The sequence below is a fragment of the Octopus sinensis genome, linkage group LG4 (assembly GCF_006345805.1).
Source record: "Octopus sinensis linkage group LG4, ASM634580v1, whole genome shotgun sequence".
NCBI lineage: Eukaryota > Metazoa > Mollusca > Cephalopoda > Octopoda > Octopodidae > Octopus > Octopus sinensis.
The window spans coordinates 133814565-133833938 of record NC_043000.1 but is presented as its reverse complement, the minus strand read 5'-3'; the positions used below and the strand labels follow the sequence as shown (position 1 = coordinate 133833938).

Sequence of the window (19374 nt, the reverse complement as noted above, 5' to 3'; positions counted from 1 at the left end):
GGGTTGACAACAAGAAAAGCACACAGCTATAGAAGATCTGCCCCAACAAATTCTGCCTGACCTTTTATAAGCATGAAAAAGTGAATTTGAAGCAATAAGGGCGATTATTCCAGAATCATCATCATCATCATCATTTAACGTCTGCTTTCCATGCTAGCATGGGTTGGACGATTTGACTCAGGACTGACGAACCAGATGGCTGCATCAGGCTCCAATTTAACCTGGCAGAGTTTCTACAGCTGGATGCACTTCCTAACACCAACCACTCTGAGAGTGTAGTGGGTGCTTTTATGTGCCACTGGCACAAGGGCCAGTCAGGTAGTACTGGCAATGGCCATGCTCAAATGGTGCTTTTTACATGCCACTTGCACAGGAGCCAGTTCAGTGGCACTGGCAATGACCTCGCTCAAATGTTTTTTCATGTGCCACCAGCACAAGTGCCAGTAAGGTGACGCAGGTAATGATCACACCCAAATGGTGCTTTTTATGTGCCACTGGCACAGAAGCCAGTTTGTTGCTCTTGCAATGATCATGCTTGGATGGTGCTTTTAGATGCTCGGATGCAGATAAGAATGGATTGATAAACAATAATATATTAAAATAGAACTTTTAGTTAGTGAGAATGATGATTTGCATTAATCAAAATGTAAATAAGACTAAATTTAGTATATATATATATATATATATATATATATATATATATATATATATATAATATAATTCGGGACAAAAAAAGTTTGGATTCATTCCCTAATATTTATTATATATATATATATATATATATATATATATTTAATAATGTGACCGCATGTGTACCATTGGCGATTTTTTTTTTTTTTTTTTTTCCCTCCGTCTTCCCTTCTTTGGATCTTTCCTTTTCCTATGTTTCTGATGAAAACTCTGCTCGAAACGTTAAACCCTCCTTCTTTCCTGAGCACCCAATAATACTATGCTTGTTCCACGTCCTTGCGTTGCTGTGTTTTCTCTTTGTGTTTACATGTTTGGATTGACTTTATATTTAATAATAGTTTTATGGCTCTCTATGAATTAATCCTCCACCTCACCTGATGTAAAAACAAACAAAAAATTAAAATATTAAGTCTCGTTATTTTATAATAATTTATTTCCAGCAGTTCTTTATACAAAAGACCAAAACAGGCCAATTTAAACATGTGAAATGTCTTTCATGAACTAAATATTTACATCCACCCTCACCCACCTCATCTTTTAATTATTAACTTGATGACATTGTTTTTCTTCAAATTTTATTTCACTTTATATAGTTTCTTTTATCTTTATATATTCCTTACCTTTGAATAGTTTTCACCTTTTACTATTATTCATAATTGTAAGCCTGGTTATTTCTGTCCATCTCTGTCTACCTCTCTCTCTCTTTCTGCTTTTGTCATTCTCTATCTGTCTGCCCCCCTCTCTCCCTCTTTCTCTCTCCCTCTTTCTCTCTCTCTTCCTCTCTCTCCCTCTCTCCTCTCTCTCCCTCTCTTCCTCTCTCTCCCTCTCTCTCTGTCTCTCTCTCTGTCTCTCTCTCTGTCTGTCTCTCTGTCTCTCTCTCTCTCGCTCGCTCTCTCTCTCTCTCTATTTCTGTGATACACAATCCCTATTGATTGGTCCCAATTTTTTTTTCTTTTCACAATCCCTTCTGATTGGAATTCTGGAATTCGACATCCTCTTTTTTCTTCCCAAAAAGAAAAGCTCTACTTTGTATTTTGTCCCTTCTGTGTTCAGCCCTGCGTGTCCAATAAAGAAATCTGTCTATCTATACACACACACACACACATATAATGAATATGTATATATATATTTGTATCTTGGCACTTTGTCCCATAAAGACTATCTATACAAATACCAGTTTCTAAGTTCTTTGTATGAAAGAGAAAGAAAGAAAAAAACGGTTGAATGAATTTTTTCAATAAAACGAAATTGTTTGCCAGTTTTAAAACTATTCTGTGAGTAGGTGGAATAAAAATTGGACCAATGTGGAATGACTTCATTTCTTTTTCTTTCTTTTTTTTCTTTCTTCTTTCATTCCTTTTTCCACTGTTTTTTTTTGTTCTTTCTTTTCATTTTGTTCTGCATATTCTTTTCTTTATTGCATTCTTTTTCCCCCTCTTTTCTCTTTCCTTTTATATTTGTACATTCTAATTTGTGTTCTCTTTTCTTGCTTTTTTCTTTTTTTCTTACCTCTCTTTTTCCCTGTTTTTCTTTTCTCTCTCTCTCTCTCTCTCTCTCTCTCTCTGTCTCTTCCTCCCCCTCTCTATATATATTATATGGTCAAAAACAAACTAATCAATTTGCTTTAATGCCACTTAACTATATTAAATTTGCAAAACCAGAGATGACAAATACATCTAGACAAAGTAAAAGCATGTAAATATTTGTTACTGACAAATCACAGCAAAGTCTAATTTTGATTCATATGTCATATTATCAATATGTACAAAACCCCTCCCCACCTCTGTTCTCACTGGGCAAGACAAAATCTTGAAAGTTCATTTAATGTTAAATTGAAGTATCTCATAATAAACTTAACCAGTATTTGATATCTTTGCCTAACTCTGTGTTAGACGTATAGTGAAAGGCATTCTAGACATTTTGCCTTTCATTTAGGCAAAGTGCATCCAGAAGTACCTTCTCGTGTCCTATTTTTTTAAAGTTCAAAGGGATTTGAATGTGATTTCTTGCAGACCTAACTTCCATACTGAGGGTCTCCAATATGCCTAATAAATCCCAGGCAAAGCATTAAGCTATTCTGACTGGTGAAGCTCCAATATAGGAATATAGGGGAGTATGGAGTCGGAACTTAATCCCCACTTTCTCCAGGTCCACTCTGGCCCAGTGCTGTAGTATCTGTCCAGATTCCCAGCAAATGAGTCAAATAGTAGATGGTCCTGTGGCTAAGATTTACAGGACAGCTGGCCCCTTGATATATGTTAATTGGCCATTTGGTTTTTGACATATCTAGGGGCCAGCCCTCCTCTGTGTATATGCTCACCCTTGTCCTGTCTGAAAAAAAACAAACGAAGAAAAAACTGATGGTGTTCTGACAACATTTCAAAGGATAAATCTTATAGATTGGGTTAAATTAGCTTGCAGCCTAAAATTATTTTTCTGCTATAGGAACAAGACCAGGTAGTTTAAGTTGGGAATATCTACTCTAGTATTTGATTAATACTCATTTTATTGACCCAGAAGGGCAAATAGCAAAGTTTACCTCTTTGACATTTGAACTCAAACTTTGAAGGGATACAGAACAGGTTGAAACTTTTTTCTATGATACAAAACTGGATGTGTTTAGAAAATGAATAGGAAACTAAATGTAAGTTTTCCAAAAAGAATGGATACAACACTGAAATAGAGAATATTAATGTTATATCATTTAATGTTATAATTCTGTTGTGGTGAGACTCATGGCACCCCCTGCGAGAATACGTGACTGAACGACTATAAATAGTAGCGGTCTGAGTGAGATACAGAGCAAGTAGGTGTTAATTGCAGAGAGTTGTAAGGTGTTGTTTTGGTAGTTTGTCGGAATATCATTTGCTGGTTCATGTATAGCTTGTTGGATCATATTGTTGTTACCCTGCTTAGTTATATATTTTATTGTTACTACACAGTTATAGTATAAACAGGTATCATCATAAATAGTTGGCAACAAGTAATGACATTACAATAAATTCCAAACAGAAATTGTTTGTCTTCTATTGAATGTTTGTATTTCAATTCGTTTTGCTGCATGTTTGGTTTGACTTTTGAAAATCATAATATTGTGAAGTGGTGACATGACATTTTCCACTCTGTGTGTGTGTACATATGTGCACACACACACACACACACACACATATATGTATATACAGGCAGTCAGTGCTGCCTGACTGGCACCCATGCTGGTGGCATGTAAAATGCACCATTCAAGTGTGGCCAATGCTAGTGCCACCTGACTGGCTCCCGTGTCAGTGAAATGTAAAAGCACCCACTACACTCTCGGAATAGTTAGCACTTGGAAGGGCATCCAGCTGTAGAAACCTCACCAAATCAGATTGGAGCCTGGTGCAGCTTCTCAGCTTGCCAGTTCTCAGTCAAACCGTGAAACCCATGCCAACATGGAAAGTGGATGTTAAACGATGTTGATGAGTACCATGAAAAAGTCTTCAGCCACTTTAAACTATTGTAAATTTCTACTAACTGCCAACTTATAAGTGGTTGTTTCGCATTGTTTTTTACAGGTGAGATATTGACCCTGTTTGGGTCATTATATTTTGTAGTAGGGGTTCTGAATGAGTGGGGAAGATGGGAGACGACCATCAAAAATGGCCTTGTAAAAGTTTTCAGTCACTTCACAGTCAAGACAGTGTTTTAAAACAGAAGAATGTCTATAATGAAAATTTATTACATAATGTTCATTTCAAGAAGTTACTGTACATTGTTGATATTTCATGTGGCTTCCCTTAGCTTGAATAATTGCTTCAATCCACCTGGGAAGAGATGCATACAGATTTTTCACCATCTTCACAAGTATGAGATGCCATTCTCTGAGGCTGAGCTCCCACAACTCTTCAAGATTGCATGGATTCTTCTGATAAACTCTTCTCTTTAGTTCCGTCTACATTTGCTCAATGATATTTAAGTTAGGGCTCTGATATGGCCAATCTTTCAATATGGTATGTGGTATTGCATGTCATCTGTGACATGGAGCTCCGTCATGCTGAAAAATCTCACCTTCATCCAAGTCTGGTATCAAATTGTCCTTCAGCCACTGGATGTATTTAGCACTATTCAAGTTGCCATCAATTTCAACCAGCTTTCTTGAACCATTACTTTTTATGTATCTCCAAAGCATCAAACTCTTACCCCCAAACTTCATTGATTTCATTGTGTAACATGGGTCATTTCATTTTCCTGGAGGCCTTCTGACAAATTTTCACTTATTAGGTGACACAAGGAGTTCGTCAGAAGAATTTACACAATCTTTAAGAATTGTGGGAGCTCAGTCTCAGAGAATGGCATCTCATACCTGTGAAGATGGTGAAGGATTTGTATGCATCGCTTCCCAGGCATATTGAAGCAATTATTTAAGCTAAGGTTAAATCACCACACGAAATATTAACAATGTACAATAACTTCTTGAAATGAGCGTTATGTAATAAATTTTCATTATAGACATTTTTGTTTTAAAACACTGTATCTTGATTGGTTTATGTGAGGTGGCCAAAAAGTTTTGTGTGGCCATTTTTGGTGGTCATCTTGCATTTTCCCCTCTCATTCAGAACCCCCATTACAAAATATAATGATTAGGTATGGAAATTACTCTAACAGGGCCAATGTTTCATCTGTAAAAAATGCAATGTGAAACGTCCACTAATAAGTTGGCAGTTGGATGAAATTTACAATAGTTTAAAATGGCTGAAGACTTTGGCACAGTACTGTATTTATATATATATATATATATATATATATATATAGTCAAATCAAATAATCAAACATTACCAATAACAAAACAACAAGAGGACATGTACATGGAATGTAGTCATTTGATGCTCTGTAAAAAGGGAGGGCTTTTGAGGTTTCGGGCACAGATCTTCATCAGAAAAGTTCAGAAAAGGAAAAGTATCACCAACAGCATGTGTATAGCTACATAAAGAAAATATGGACAATGTAACATAAATATGTAATAAAAAACGTCATGCATCCATGATGATGCACCTGAGACAAATCATGAGCATTCCATAGAACTACATGGTCAGAAACACTCATTCTAGAGAAAGCCTAACTTCTTAGAATGGAAGAGATATTAGTGTAGCAAAACCTCTGCTGATTTAGGTTTGTCCAAAAATTGGAAGAAACCTGGTTACTTAGACAAATTCTCTTTTCACAGTTGTCTGATGTGCATATGTGTAAAAGGTGATGAATTGGCAGTTGTTTGGAACAAAAGTATTGTAGGAAAAGAAAAAAAATTGCCCAGGCTTGCATATATGTAGATGAAAGGTTAGCCTTGATGAACAGAGACCACACCATTTTGTGTGTATATATGTGTGTATGTATTTGGATACATGTAATTATTTCATCTTATTTTCTTTATTACAGGATTGAATAGATGAACAGTTAATATCAACTGGAGCAGTAACTATGGCTAACTCCACACCAAGCACTAATGGTGCTACCAACCCCTATTGTATGAAATCAGACAGCAATGGATCCTGTTCAGGCCTGATTTTACCAATTCTTAATGAAGATGCCTGGCCTTTAGGGTTCCGTGCATTTGTATACTTGCTAGGATTACTTTGGTGCTTCTTGGGTGTATCGATTATTGCTGATACATTTATGTGTTCCATTGAACGCATTACAAGTAAAACCCGTAAGATCAGAGTGGCCGACAGCAGCAAACCGAATGGATTTCATGAAGTTGAAGTGAAGGTAATTCATACAAATTTTTTATATTTTGTTTTTGTACCAAAAAACTCGATGCATTTCATCATACATATAAAGGACCATCATAGTATGCTTATAAATTTAATTTTATTATTAAAACATTTATTATACTCTTTTACTCTCTTTTACTTGTTTCAGTCATTTGACTGCAGCCATGCTGGAGCACCGCCTTTAGTCGAGCAAATCGACCCCGAGACTTATTCTTTGTAAGCCCAGTACTTATTCTATCGGTCTCTTTTGTCGAACCGCTAAGTGACGGGGACGTAAACACACCAGCATCGGTTGTCAAGCAATGCTAGGGGGACAAACACAGACACACAAACATATACACACACACTTATATATATATATATATATATAAATACATATATACGACAGGCTTCTTTCAGTTTCCGTCTACCAAATCCACTCACAAGGCATTGGTCAGCCCGGGGCTATAGCAGAAGACACTTGCCCAAGATGCCATGCAGTGGGACTGAACCCGGAACCATGTGGTTGGTTAGCAAGCTACTTACCACACAGCCACTCCTGCGCCTATGGTTAAATTATGGTTAAATCTCTTGATTATTTTTTTTAAATATTGGGTTGTCCGAAAAGTTCGTGCTGATTTTTAAAGGAAAGAAAAAGGTCAATAAATACTTGCCATTACATTTTTAATCAACCAAATATGAACCATTTTGTTGCACAATGCGTCTCCATCTTTCCTTTAACTTGAAAATACCCTCTTCCCAGAATTGAGGTGGTTTCATGGCAAAGATCCAAGGAATTGAAATTTTACCATTAAGACTATTCTGCAGAGATCTGAATAAGTGGAAATCCAAAGGAGCAATATCTGGTGAATATGGAGGGTTGGGTAACACATCCCAGCCGAGCTGCAGCAATTTTTGTCTGGTTCTCAAAACATCAAGTGCCGAAAATGAACTTTCTTATCTTCTATTTTAAAGGGTTACAGAATTTACACAGTTTATAGGAACATAAACCTTCTTCCACAAAAAGATAGCTTATACTGTGCTCTAAATGGAGGTGTAGTGAAATCCTGTTTTATGGACTCAACCATGTTCTAAAATAAATCGAAAGGTAAGCTACTATAAATCGGCACAAACTTTCAGGACAACCCAATATTATTATCTGATAGCAAGAAGAGAATGTGGAACATTTCTGTGACCTTTTCAGACTTTCTCAGTTTTGAAGGCATATTTATGTTCAATGTTTGTAGTTGGATGCATGTAGGAAACAAATGGATGAAGAAACAGTTCCAGATGGTTAGCATTCTGGGAAAGAAGGTCTGAACAAAATTGTTCCTCCTGAGACTAGTATTTCCATTATTGAAGGATGTCATTCAGGCTTTTATTCATCAAAGTATAAAAAAATCTGGCATGAGATTTATAAGTTGAGTTTGGATGCTGCCAATTTGCAAAAGTTTACATATCTATGTGTGCATGGTTATATGTAACAGAAAAAAGATTGTAGTATTTCAGGAAATATGTGGTAGATGTAATGGAACCCTGAAATATACCAAAATACACCAGAATGAAAAAATGTCCTTGAAAGATAGTGCAGTGGGGCACCCTGTAAAGAATCTTCTTATCCAAGAAATGTGAGATGGTTGGAACCAAAAGATTGGCAACCTAGTTAGGAGATTGTCATGCAAGACATGGACAAATACTTTAACAACCTTGCTTTTGCTAAAGTTTGCAAGGATGAGAGATCAATGATGTAGGAGAGCAAGTCCTTGCTAGAGTCCACTCTACAGAACCCATACTGGTGGTCTCTAGGTAAGGTAGAAGACTCAAGGTGGTTATAAAAATGGTTGCTTAAGCTAACCCCATCATTAAGATGTTGGAAGTTAAGACAGTGGATTAGTAGCTGATTGGGTCAGACATTGGTCTTCAATGACAAATGAGCAGGCACACTGTTGTATGTTTTCATATGCTGGGGTATATTCCTTTAGAAAGAGAGAGAGATATTGAGAGAGAGAGAGAGAGAGAGAGAGATCATAGGGTTTGAAGTTGAACCTGTCAGAACTGTTTAGCTCTAGGTCAACCCTAATTCAGCAGACCTATGACTTGTCTTGATCATCTCACTTAATTTCAGCCAGATGTCTGAAGATGTCTGATGTAACCTCTCTTTGTAAAAATAATTGAGTGTGATTTTAGGGAAATTTGACTAACTCATCATGTATGAGATAAGAGGAGAAATTTAACTTATAACAGGATTTTCAAATGAAACTGCAAACTTAATAATATGTGGTTAAAATAGCCAAGTGAATTAAGTATTGGACTTTTAACTTACAGATTATGTGTTCAGATCTAATGAAGATGTCTGATGATTTTTTTTTCTTTCTTTAGTAAGGGGAGTGAAGTAGAAATTTTATTCTATACTTTGTCAGGCCATTCATCTGTTGGTAGCAGTTACCAAATATTTATGAGCCGCTCATTATAAGCAGTAAAAAATGTTTCTCCCTTTATTGTAATGTAGTTGTGAAATAAGGATCGATTTTTTAATGCTCCTGCTCTTTAGATCAGTGAGTGACTTCTCTCTCTCTCTATATATATATATATAGTGTGTGTGTGTGTAACTAAGTAAACTGTGTTTGGGAAGGTGTTTTCAATATGGGCATAACACAATGTTAGTGATAGGGTAAGATATGGTAATTGTTTATAATACAGTTTATTAATGATATAGGTCCATTAATTGATTTTGAATTGTCAGTGTTATGATTACTGTATGATACTTGCCTTGTATAACCTGGTTGACACCAACACCACATTTTTGTTTGTACTTTTTTCGCTTTTGGCAGAGGGTGAAGTGTTATTCTATAAAGGGTAGGAATTATATATATATTCTTTTTAGGGTTTTCTTGTCTATGTGACTGAAAAGTTCCATAAGTTGCAGTTTTGAGGAAGGACAGAAGTAAAAAAGTATTTCATGCAGAGTTTGAGTAATGAAGCAGTGAAATTGATGTAAAATGGGAAAGAATGATGTGAGTGGTGATTTTTAGGTGGGAGTAGGTTTAGAATTGTTGAGTTCAGAGAGCAGGGTCTTAATTAGATTGATGTCAGAGATCAACAGGAAATATTTGTATAAACAATTCTAAAATATATAACATAGAAAAGTAATCTCAATTTTCTATCACATTACTATCAATGTTCCTAACCCTGTAACTCAATAACCTTTCATTTACCCTTTTAACAATAGAAATTGAAATTTATTTAATTTTTTATTTTCATTTAGGTATGGAATGACACCGTTGCCAACCTCAGTCTGTTGGCTCTTGGTACGAGTGCTCCAGAAATATTACTGTCTGTTATTGAGATTCTGGGTAATGGTTTCTGTGCTGGTGCTCTTGGACCATCAACCATTGTTGGTTCAGCTGCTTTCAACTTATTCGTCATATCTGGTATCTGTATCATGACAATTCCAAACGGTGAATTCCGACGCATCAAAAGTATGCGGGTGTTTGGTATCACCTCATTCTTTTGCCTTTTTTCTTATATGTGGCTTGCCATTGTTTTGCTAGCCAGTAGTCCGAATGAAGTGGAACTGTGGGAAGCTATTGTGACTTTCCTCTATTTCCCACTTCTCATCCTTATTGCCTATTTGGTTGACCGGAAGTGCTGTATTGAGGATAAATCCACAGGAATTTATGAAATAGCAATGGGTAAGATATTTTTTTAATATGAGTGTATGTGTGTGTATGTGTATTATTTTCTTAAATGAGGCACAAAGACAATACATCTTGAATGGAATCAGGCATAGCAATTTAAATCAATATTGGTTCTAATGAAATGACAAATCAAAATATTCACTGATATAATCTGATATTCTTGAAAGTTCTAAATTAGAAACTTTAAGCCTTTTAATATTTAAACTGGTCATGTCTGACTCAAATATTCTGTATTATATTAAAATCAGTTAGGTCTAGCCTTTCACACCTTGTCCACAATATCATAACAATAAACAGTCACATCATTGAAATTCAAAACTATGAGATGATGCTCAACTAATTCAAGACATTGTGGATAAATAAGCATTTCATTTAACAGAGTAATCTTAATGCTAAAGGGCTAAAGCATCTAAATTAGCCCATAACTGCTTAAATTAAGCTGCTCATTGTAGAATACAGTTAGTCCTGACTTCGACTCCCTTTTGAAAGAAATTTTTAGCTTTGTTCTTGATATCTTTGAGAAAAACATAACTATCAAGTACATAAGAATTTCTGGCCCTTTCCATAAGAAATCAATATTTAAAATAGGTTGATGAGGGTAGCTAAAACAGTAAAATAATAAACTGGCTGTTTTAGTGAATATAATTTGGTTTTACCTATTTGGTGCTATTATTACTTTGTGCACATAAAATATGTATCAGTAATATATTAGGATTGATTCAGTTAACTACACTGCCTTCCTTACCTATCTAAATTGACCTTGTGCCCAGTCATCAGCATTAATATTTTTCTGTTTTTCCATTTTTTTTTTCAGACTGATAATATTTATGAGTTTCAAATATTCCCAATGTATTACATTTTATCTTACAGCAAGTGAAATTTAATAGATTTTTTAAAGGATATTTTTATATTTAATTTATCATATTTGATTGTTTTTGTTCATCACCATCCAGTGTTTTAAATCCAGGTTTTGTCCCTGTTGGCAGGGGTGGCCGGATCTACCTTAATGCCATTGCAGCCGCCCTTACACCATCTTGCCATCTTTAATCTAAATATTCACTTATCCCAAAAAATAAGAAACAGTAACAACTCATTTTCATTTTAAACATTCACTGACAAATGCTTATATCATATATCTTATGATTTCAGAGCTATTTTGCACTGTATTAAAATACTAGTGTCAAAATGTAACAGTGTATCAATATTCCTCCACCCTGGTTTTGTTATACTTCAATAAACAATCTACTTCGTATTTTTTAAAGAAATTCTTTCTTATATATAATTGTGTGTGTGTGGTAATAGTAGGAACATTCAGTTTGAACTTTTGTTTTCTTTCTCATTTGTATAACATACCAAAGACACCTACATAGTTAAAATCTTTGATCGCTAATTGATGGCAGTTTAATGCTTTAAAGATAAGTACAGTAGCAATGTGAAACAAAATATAAATAAATAGCTGATTTTTATATTTGCATTTATTTACAACTAAATTTTAAATAATCTAAATGACACCAGCTGCCTACCAGAGAAATGAGTGTATTTAAAAAGTGATGCTTTGGGTACCAGATGCTGTTGAAGCTGAAATAGTCACCACTCTGAATTGCTTACTTGGGCTTAATCTTTTACCCCTTGTGACGTTTCTGACTCATAGATTCCCCAAACATTCTTGAACACTTCCAAATCCAGTCTCTATACAGATGTCACACTACTACACACCCAAGGCTCATTTTGATCATTTAATCTCATCTCATCTTATCAACACGATCCCACTTTACAACACCAGCTGACTACACATGTACACCACTGTTGCTGTCACTAGAATCTATTATCTGGAAACCATCAAGTATTTCACAGCAAGCTGTGCAGCTACTCTACTGGTAAAACACCACAGCCTACAATACTTGGCAGAAAACCCCACTATTACTAATTAGGAGGATTTCTGTGTTGCTTTTTCATTTTTTGACTGACATTCCTGCCATGAACCTCCTATTTTTTTTTTCCTTTTGTAAAGGCATGATGTGCCTTTCCAGAGTCACATCAAGCAATGTGGTGTCTTTTATTTTCTTTTTCTATACAGCAACTAAGAGAATTTTCAGTAAACCAATCTTGTGCAAGATGGCCATCAGGAGAATAAAAAATGCTCTTGTGAATTGCACAACCCACTGACTCTTTTTTTACTTTCCCAAATACACTTGGGAATTCTAGTCAAAAGATTTTTTATCAAATTTGGCTGATTCTTACAAATCGGAGACCCCCTTCGGTCACGACACAGACCATGGGATTGCACCTAGATAGTTACCCTCCTAGACACAAGTCCAGGCGAGGTTGTTTATGGAAGACCAGCAGTCGCCCATGCATACCAGCCTCCCCTCTCCACGCCACCAGTGTTAACCAAGGGAAAGACAAAGGTCGATACAGCTTGGCACCAGTGACGTCGCAACTCATTTCTACAGCTGAGTGAACTGGAGCAACGTGAAATAAAGTGCCTTGCTCAAGAACACAACATGCAGCCCGGTCTGGGATTCGAGCTCACAACCTCACGATTGTAAGCTCGACGCTCTAACCACTGAGCCATGCGCCTTCAAATACTCTTACAAATACAGTCACACTATTCACTGCTAATTATACCTGCAGCATTTTCTACTCATCAAATCATCACCGGCATAATCTTTCTGTCATATTATCCTTTAAAGTCATAATTTTAAGATTATTCATTATCCTAATGCAAACTCATCAATGAAACATGCAAAATAATAATAATAGTATAAAAAAAATAATGAATAAAAATAGTTTTACTTTATTGTATACTGACAGGTAATTTTTGTATGCTCTTTTCCATTTGGTACTGCTCCTCCCTCTTGTTTTCTTTATGTTGTGTCTGATAATAAGACTAAAGCTAATGTCTTTTTCTATGTTCAACTACAACAGCACCAGAGGCAAAAGGTAAGCTGTGTTCTTATGTCAGAAATTTCATTAGAAAGCTAAAAGCAATTGAAACGGGTGTCTTTTAATTATTCAAAATTTTTATTATTATTATTATTAAAACACTTCTTTCTGGTTTAGTTACCATAAATGTGAATTCATTTGAGTTTATTTTCTTATATTCAAATGACTTATTTCTAGTTGGAAAGGAAATGTAGTGAAAGAAACAGCCAAGCAATTTGATTAAATGTTTAGTGGTATTTAGTTACGTCATTTTATATTCTGAACTGTTGCATAGCATGAGTGAGACCACAGGGGTGGTTGTCCTGAGGAAAACATTCTTAAGAGCACAAAATTAACAGAACTAAAAACATATGTGAAGTAGTAATAACAAAAATAGTTTGCCCCCCTTGCAGTACTTGCCTTGCCCTGGACACTCACAGCTTGCAGTACACTGTTGGTTGTGAGTTTAGTTCCTTCCAAGATAATTAACAAATTGTATCAGTAATGCTTTAGGGTTAATTTAATCAACTGTACTTGTGTTACTGCTAAAAATCATATCTTATAGGTGTATAGTCTACGAAATTCAACTCTAATAGATGTGTATGGATATTTACCTTTATGCACTTTTTTTATTGAGAAGATTATGCATAGCTAGAAAAAAAAAACCTTTATCACTGTTAGTTGAGGGCCAATGTTTCTAATTTTTTCTCTAGAATAATTATGTCTTGTCAGAGGCAGTTAACTCTTAAAGGGGATAAACTTAAACTTTATTTTTTCTGTCACAAACATTTGTACTCTTTTACTTGTTTCAGTCATTTGACTGTGGCCATGCTGGAGCACCGCATTTAGTCAAGCAAATCGACCCCCAGGACTTATTCTTTGTAAGCCTAGTACTTATTCTATTGGCCTCTTTTGCCAAAGCGCTAAGTTACGGAGATGTAAACACACCAGCATAGGTTGTCAAACGATGCTGGGGGGACAAACACAGACACACAAGCATATACACACACACATACATGTGTGTGTGTGTATGTATATATATATATATATATATATATATATATATATACAAAATCAGAAAATGGAGAAAGACATCTAAATCATTAATCAACTATGAGATAATACCCAATCACATACTTTATTGAACCACTACATAAGAACATTAAGGTTAAACAAAACAGCGTACATGAATGAGTAATACAATACAATAGGTACAATCATTACAAGAGGATATAAATAAATAAATATAAATAGATATAAATATAATATTTATTTATTTATATCCTCTTGTAATGATTGTACCTATTGTATTACTCATTCATGTACGCTGTTTTGTTTAACCTTAATGTTCTTATGTAGTGGTTCAATAAAGTATGTGATTGGGTATTATCTCATAGTTGATTAATGATTTAGATGTCTTTCTCCATTTTCTGATTTTGTATTATTAATTTATGGTAAAAATAATTTTACCTTTGCCCATGTAATACAGTAAATGAATTAATTGCATCGCAATTCTTAACATTTATGTATTAACTTTGTTGGGTAATTCACTAGCAGTATATTGGATATATCTTATCCCATGGAGGGTTGAATTTGCAACCCCTATCTCAATTTGTATATATATATACGACGGGCTTCTTTCAGTTTCCATCTACCAAATCCACTCACAAGGCTTTGGTCTGCCTGAGGCTATATAGAAGACACTTGCTCAAGGTGCCATGCAGTGGGACTGAACCCAGAGCCATGTGGTTCGTAAACAAGCTACTTACCACACAGCCACTCCTATGCCTATGTACACTCAACATTCTAGTTTTCTACCTATAAATCATCCTCCCTCTTAACAACTCTGCCAGTTTACCTCTTTTAATGAATTCAAAAGATGAATCCATTAAATTCAGAGGTTGTAACTAATCAAAGTACAAATCATAGGCAAGTAAAGGTAAGTGGCTTGCGATTATTGTGTTGGCTTCACGATCATAGAGTTGTGAGTTCAATTCCTAGACTGAGTGGAATGTTGTATTTTTGTGTAAGGTACTTCATTGCTCAGCTGAAAATGAGTATCAGCTGATTGCAAGTGCAGCTCTCTCCTTAGTTATCATATCTTCAATGTTCTACTGGGTTAAGAGTTGCAGCACCAAGAGGGGAGGTCTATATTTTCTATCAAGTCATATCCATTTTTGAGTGATGGCTAAGCCAGTCATAGATAATCTCAGAATCAACAAGAGTTAAGACATTTTTGTTACTATTCTGGTTGATCAATTCAATATAAATATGTTCATAATAAAAGCATATGCAGTAGTTTATAATTTCGATGACATTCCCTGGTCTGGTGGTACGTAAAAAAGCACTATCCGACTCGTGGCCGATGCCAGCGCCGCCTCGACTGGCTTCCATGCCGGTGGCACGTAAAATACACCAATCCGACCATGGCCGTTGCCAGCCTCGCCTGGCACCTGTGCAGGTGGCACGTAAAAAGCACCCACTACACTCACGGAGTGGTTGGCGTTAGGAAGAGCATCCAGCTGTAGAAACATTGCCAGATAAAGACTGGAGCCTGGTGCAGCCTTCTGGCTTCCCAGATCCCCGGTCGAACCGTCCAACCCATGCTAGCATGGAGAATGGACGTTAAACGATGATGATGATGATTTTGAAAGATTTCCCTAATTATATATTTGCATTTAAGATTTCAAATAATTTTCTAACATAAACACAATACCACAAATAGTTGTGGGGGGTGGGGAAAAAGGTATCCAGTTGACTCTGGTGCTTATTTATCCAGTACTTAGCAATCTCAGGTGGGGAAGGGCAAAGTTGACTTTGGCAGGATTTGAATACTGAATGTAAAGTGAGGCAAATAGATATTGGTTTCAAATTTTGGTACAGGGTAGCAGGTTTGCGAGAAGGGCTAAGTCTATTAAACCAACCTCAGTGTTCAAATGGTACTTATTTTATCAACCCAAAAGGATAAAAGGCAAAGTTGAACCCAGAAAAAGCAAATAAATACTGTAAGGCATTTTGTTCAATGCTTTACATATTCTGCTAATTAACAAAGTTTTCAGAAGGACTTCTAACAGCAAATGGCACAAAGGATGCACAAAGGATAGATAAGTTCATAGTGAAACCTGCCTATAACATGTCTTTGATTTCTGGCAGGTCATTTGGCTTCAGTTATGTTACTATTACTTTTGTAATAGGCATTAACTTTATACCATTACATTTCTTTACTTTATTATAGTTAGGTACACTTGTACATTTTAATAAATTAATGATAAATATATTCATATTTTTGTTTCCCTAAGCTCATGAAATTTTAGTAGCTACTTTTTCCTTCCATAATATTTTGATTTGCATCTTAAAATTTATGTTTGTTTTAAATTAAAATTTTTAAGTAAAACTCCTGAATGTAAAGGTTTTCTAGAGAAATTTCTGACAACAAAAATATCATTACGAGACTTGTGTATATTTTGTCTTTATTTTTTCACTTGTTTGCTGTGTCACTTTTCACTTCTTCCAAGGAAATGTTCCCCACCTACCACTCCTAACAGGAATGAGATTTTTTATATCTGTTTTAAAGATTAATGTTGTTATTTCAGTTGATGCACCAAAAGGTAAATAATAATAATGTAGATATGTTTCTTTGGGACCAGGGAAACTTTCTTCATTATAACAGAATTATGAAAAGGAATTTAAAATTGCATTTTTTATCTTTAGCATCATTTAGGACATTAAATTATAGTATCAAATAAGTTTTGTAATTTGTTTTTCCAAATAGATGATTTTTAATGGTGATGATTTTCTTTTTTTTTTTTTTGTGCAGCTCTTGTTTTCTTTAACAATCTAAGAATGATGTCATTCAAAAATACAGAAAATGGAGCCTGTTAGAAAATAATTTAAGTTTAGAAAATAACATTTTGAGTGGTTAAACTGAAGGATTTTCCATTTGTTTACAAGATATGTGGTAATCTAAGATTTGTTATTAGTGTCAACACCATTCAAAGAAAGTTCTCTCTGTTGATAATTAAGAAATGGCAGAAATATGCCTGTAAAGAATATGGTTTATACTTTAAATCTTCACAGAAATTTCATGTTGAGATTATTTAGAACATTTGTGTTTTGTTTAGAATCCTTTTTTGCAAAGATATTGAAGGCTACATTACTATTTTTTTTATTATCTTTAGTTTGTATATAACAAGGTAAAGGCAGTTACAATGATGCATATTTTCAAAATGATCTTTCACATTAGTTCTATAACGTGTCTACTTGTTAATTATTTTTTATGCTATTTATAACCATAGTTGACTGTTATTCAAATATATTGCATTTATTTACTATAATAATTTCAAGGTTACTTCATGAAAATGTTCGGAATGCAATTTCCATAGCTACGATATGCTACATAGGTTTGTGGTGTGACATTAAAGTAGACAAGATTTAATTGCTATTGAGGAACTCGTGACATATAATAGTTAAATAGATTAAGTTGAAACATCTAGAATTTTAAGAGTGTTTGAAGTTTTATCATAATTTTGTTGTTCAGTTGGTATTATGAAACCAGGCTTAAAAATAAGAAAATCTTATCAGATCTCTCACTTCTTTTGCTTTTATTTTTGCCTTTGTGTAACATTTTAGTTTTAATTCTTATTTAATTTCTTTCATCATTGTTTCACTTTTGATTTCCTTCTAGTTTCTGTCATCAAATTACTATATCATTTGTTGACCAGGCAGTTAGAGAAATTTTTGTCTGTAGTCAGCTCCTGTGAATAGTTTGTGAGCATATGGTTTAATGTTTCTCTCAAATACATCATTTCTCAATTATTTGTATGTAAACACTTGTACAGTTACTGAGCCTTGTGTTTAAGAAATGAGTGTAGAGGGACAACTGTTTAGATGATCATGTCATAATTTTTAGTGAATAGACAATAGTCCACTTGGTTTGTATGTATTTAGGTTGGTGTCAATATCATTTGCTCTCAATGTTTTTCATAGCTTAATTTTTTCTGATATTTTCTTTGTTGATATTTTCTTTGTTGGTTAAGAGATCATTTAATTTTAATGTGATTCTCCACTATTAAAATTAAAAGTACTTTTAAATATATATAAAAAAAAAATAGTAAGGATGTTATAGAGATAGAATCAAACATTTTAAGGAAACTGGTGCCATAAAAATAACTCCAATTGATAGGGGAACTAGGATTTGTTAGCAAAACAAAGCTTGAGTGAAAATATGCTTTGGTTGTATGGCATGAGGAATGGTTTGAAAATAAATTCTTAAATGCATGTCTAAATGGTTTATTAATTCCTGATGTGCTGATCTGTAACAAAGCATGACTTTGAAAGGTTTATAAAAAATGTATCTGTTATTGTATTTTCATTTTGGTCTTTTAAAATGGTTAACTTCTGCATGTTGTTGATGTATATCTACAAACAGCACTTTCTTTTTTAACTTCAACTTTATTCTTACTACAATATTTCAAAATAAGTGGTTTCATTGATCAGAAAATTCATAGATGTTATTTAGATAATCTCATTATTAATGTTAATATCCATCTTTTATCTTTTACTTGTTTCAATCATTGGACTGTAGCCATGCTGGGGCACCACCTTGAAGGGTTTAGTCAAACAAATTGATTCCAGTACTTATTTTAAAGTTTGGTACTAAATTCTATTGGCCTTTTTTGCTGAACCACTAGGTTACCAGGATGTAAACAACCAACACCAATTATCAAGGGGTAGGGGGACAGACACAAAGACACACACATACATGTTAACATATATATATATATATATATATATATATATATATATATATATATATATATATATATATATTAAGAATGTTTATGTGTATAGTTATATATAAAACAGGCTTCTTTCAGTCTCCATCTAGCACTCACAAGGATTTGGTCAACTCAGGGCTATTGTAAAAGCCACTTACCCAAGGTGCCATGCAGGGGAACTGAACATGAAACCATGTGGTTTGGAAACCAACTCCTTACCACACAGCCATACCTGTAAACATTGTAACCAATTGCAACAGGAAATATTATCTAAAATCTGGTTCCTGAAGTTAATCCAACTGAAACGATCTTTGGTTCCAAGAAACAAAATTTTTCATTTTAAACTGTTTGTATTTAGACTTAAATCTTCCATTGTCGCTTTATGTAAGAATTGTTTGTTGAATTCCAAACACCAGCTTAATTATCATTGAATTATTATTTTACTAATTGTTTCCCAATTTTTAAATTTTAGAATTTTTGGATGCACACAATATATTCCAATAGTAATATGATACTGAAAAGGTTAAATAACTTTGTGTCAGAGTAGTAAAAAAAAAAATC

General features: G+C 34.4%; 1 protein-coding gene across 10 annotated transcripts in view; it reads left to right on the top strand.

The window, feature by feature from the left end:
- The window catches only part of LOC115210249 (sodium/calcium exchanger 3), a 132969-nt gene that overhangs the window by 64883 nt on the left and 48712 nt on the right, over positions 1-19374 (top strand). For 6 of the 10 annotated variants that reach the window (XM_036502513.1, XM_036502512.1, XM_036502509.1 and 3 more), the window contains exons 2-5: positions 6100-6429; positions 9679-10105; positions 13040-13054; positions 16630-16644. In XM_036502513.1, the coding sequence (XP_036358406.1) occupies positions 6142-6429; positions 9679-10105; positions 13040-13054; positions 16630-16644 (745 nt within the window). In that variant the 5' untranslated portion in view covers positions 6100-6141. The remainder of the gene's footprint in view (positions 1-6099; positions 6430-9678; positions 10106-13039; positions 13055-16629; positions 16645-19374) is intronic. The other 4 variants (XM_029778728.2, XM_029778724.2, XM_029778726.2 and 1 more) reach the window with 2 other exon arrangements.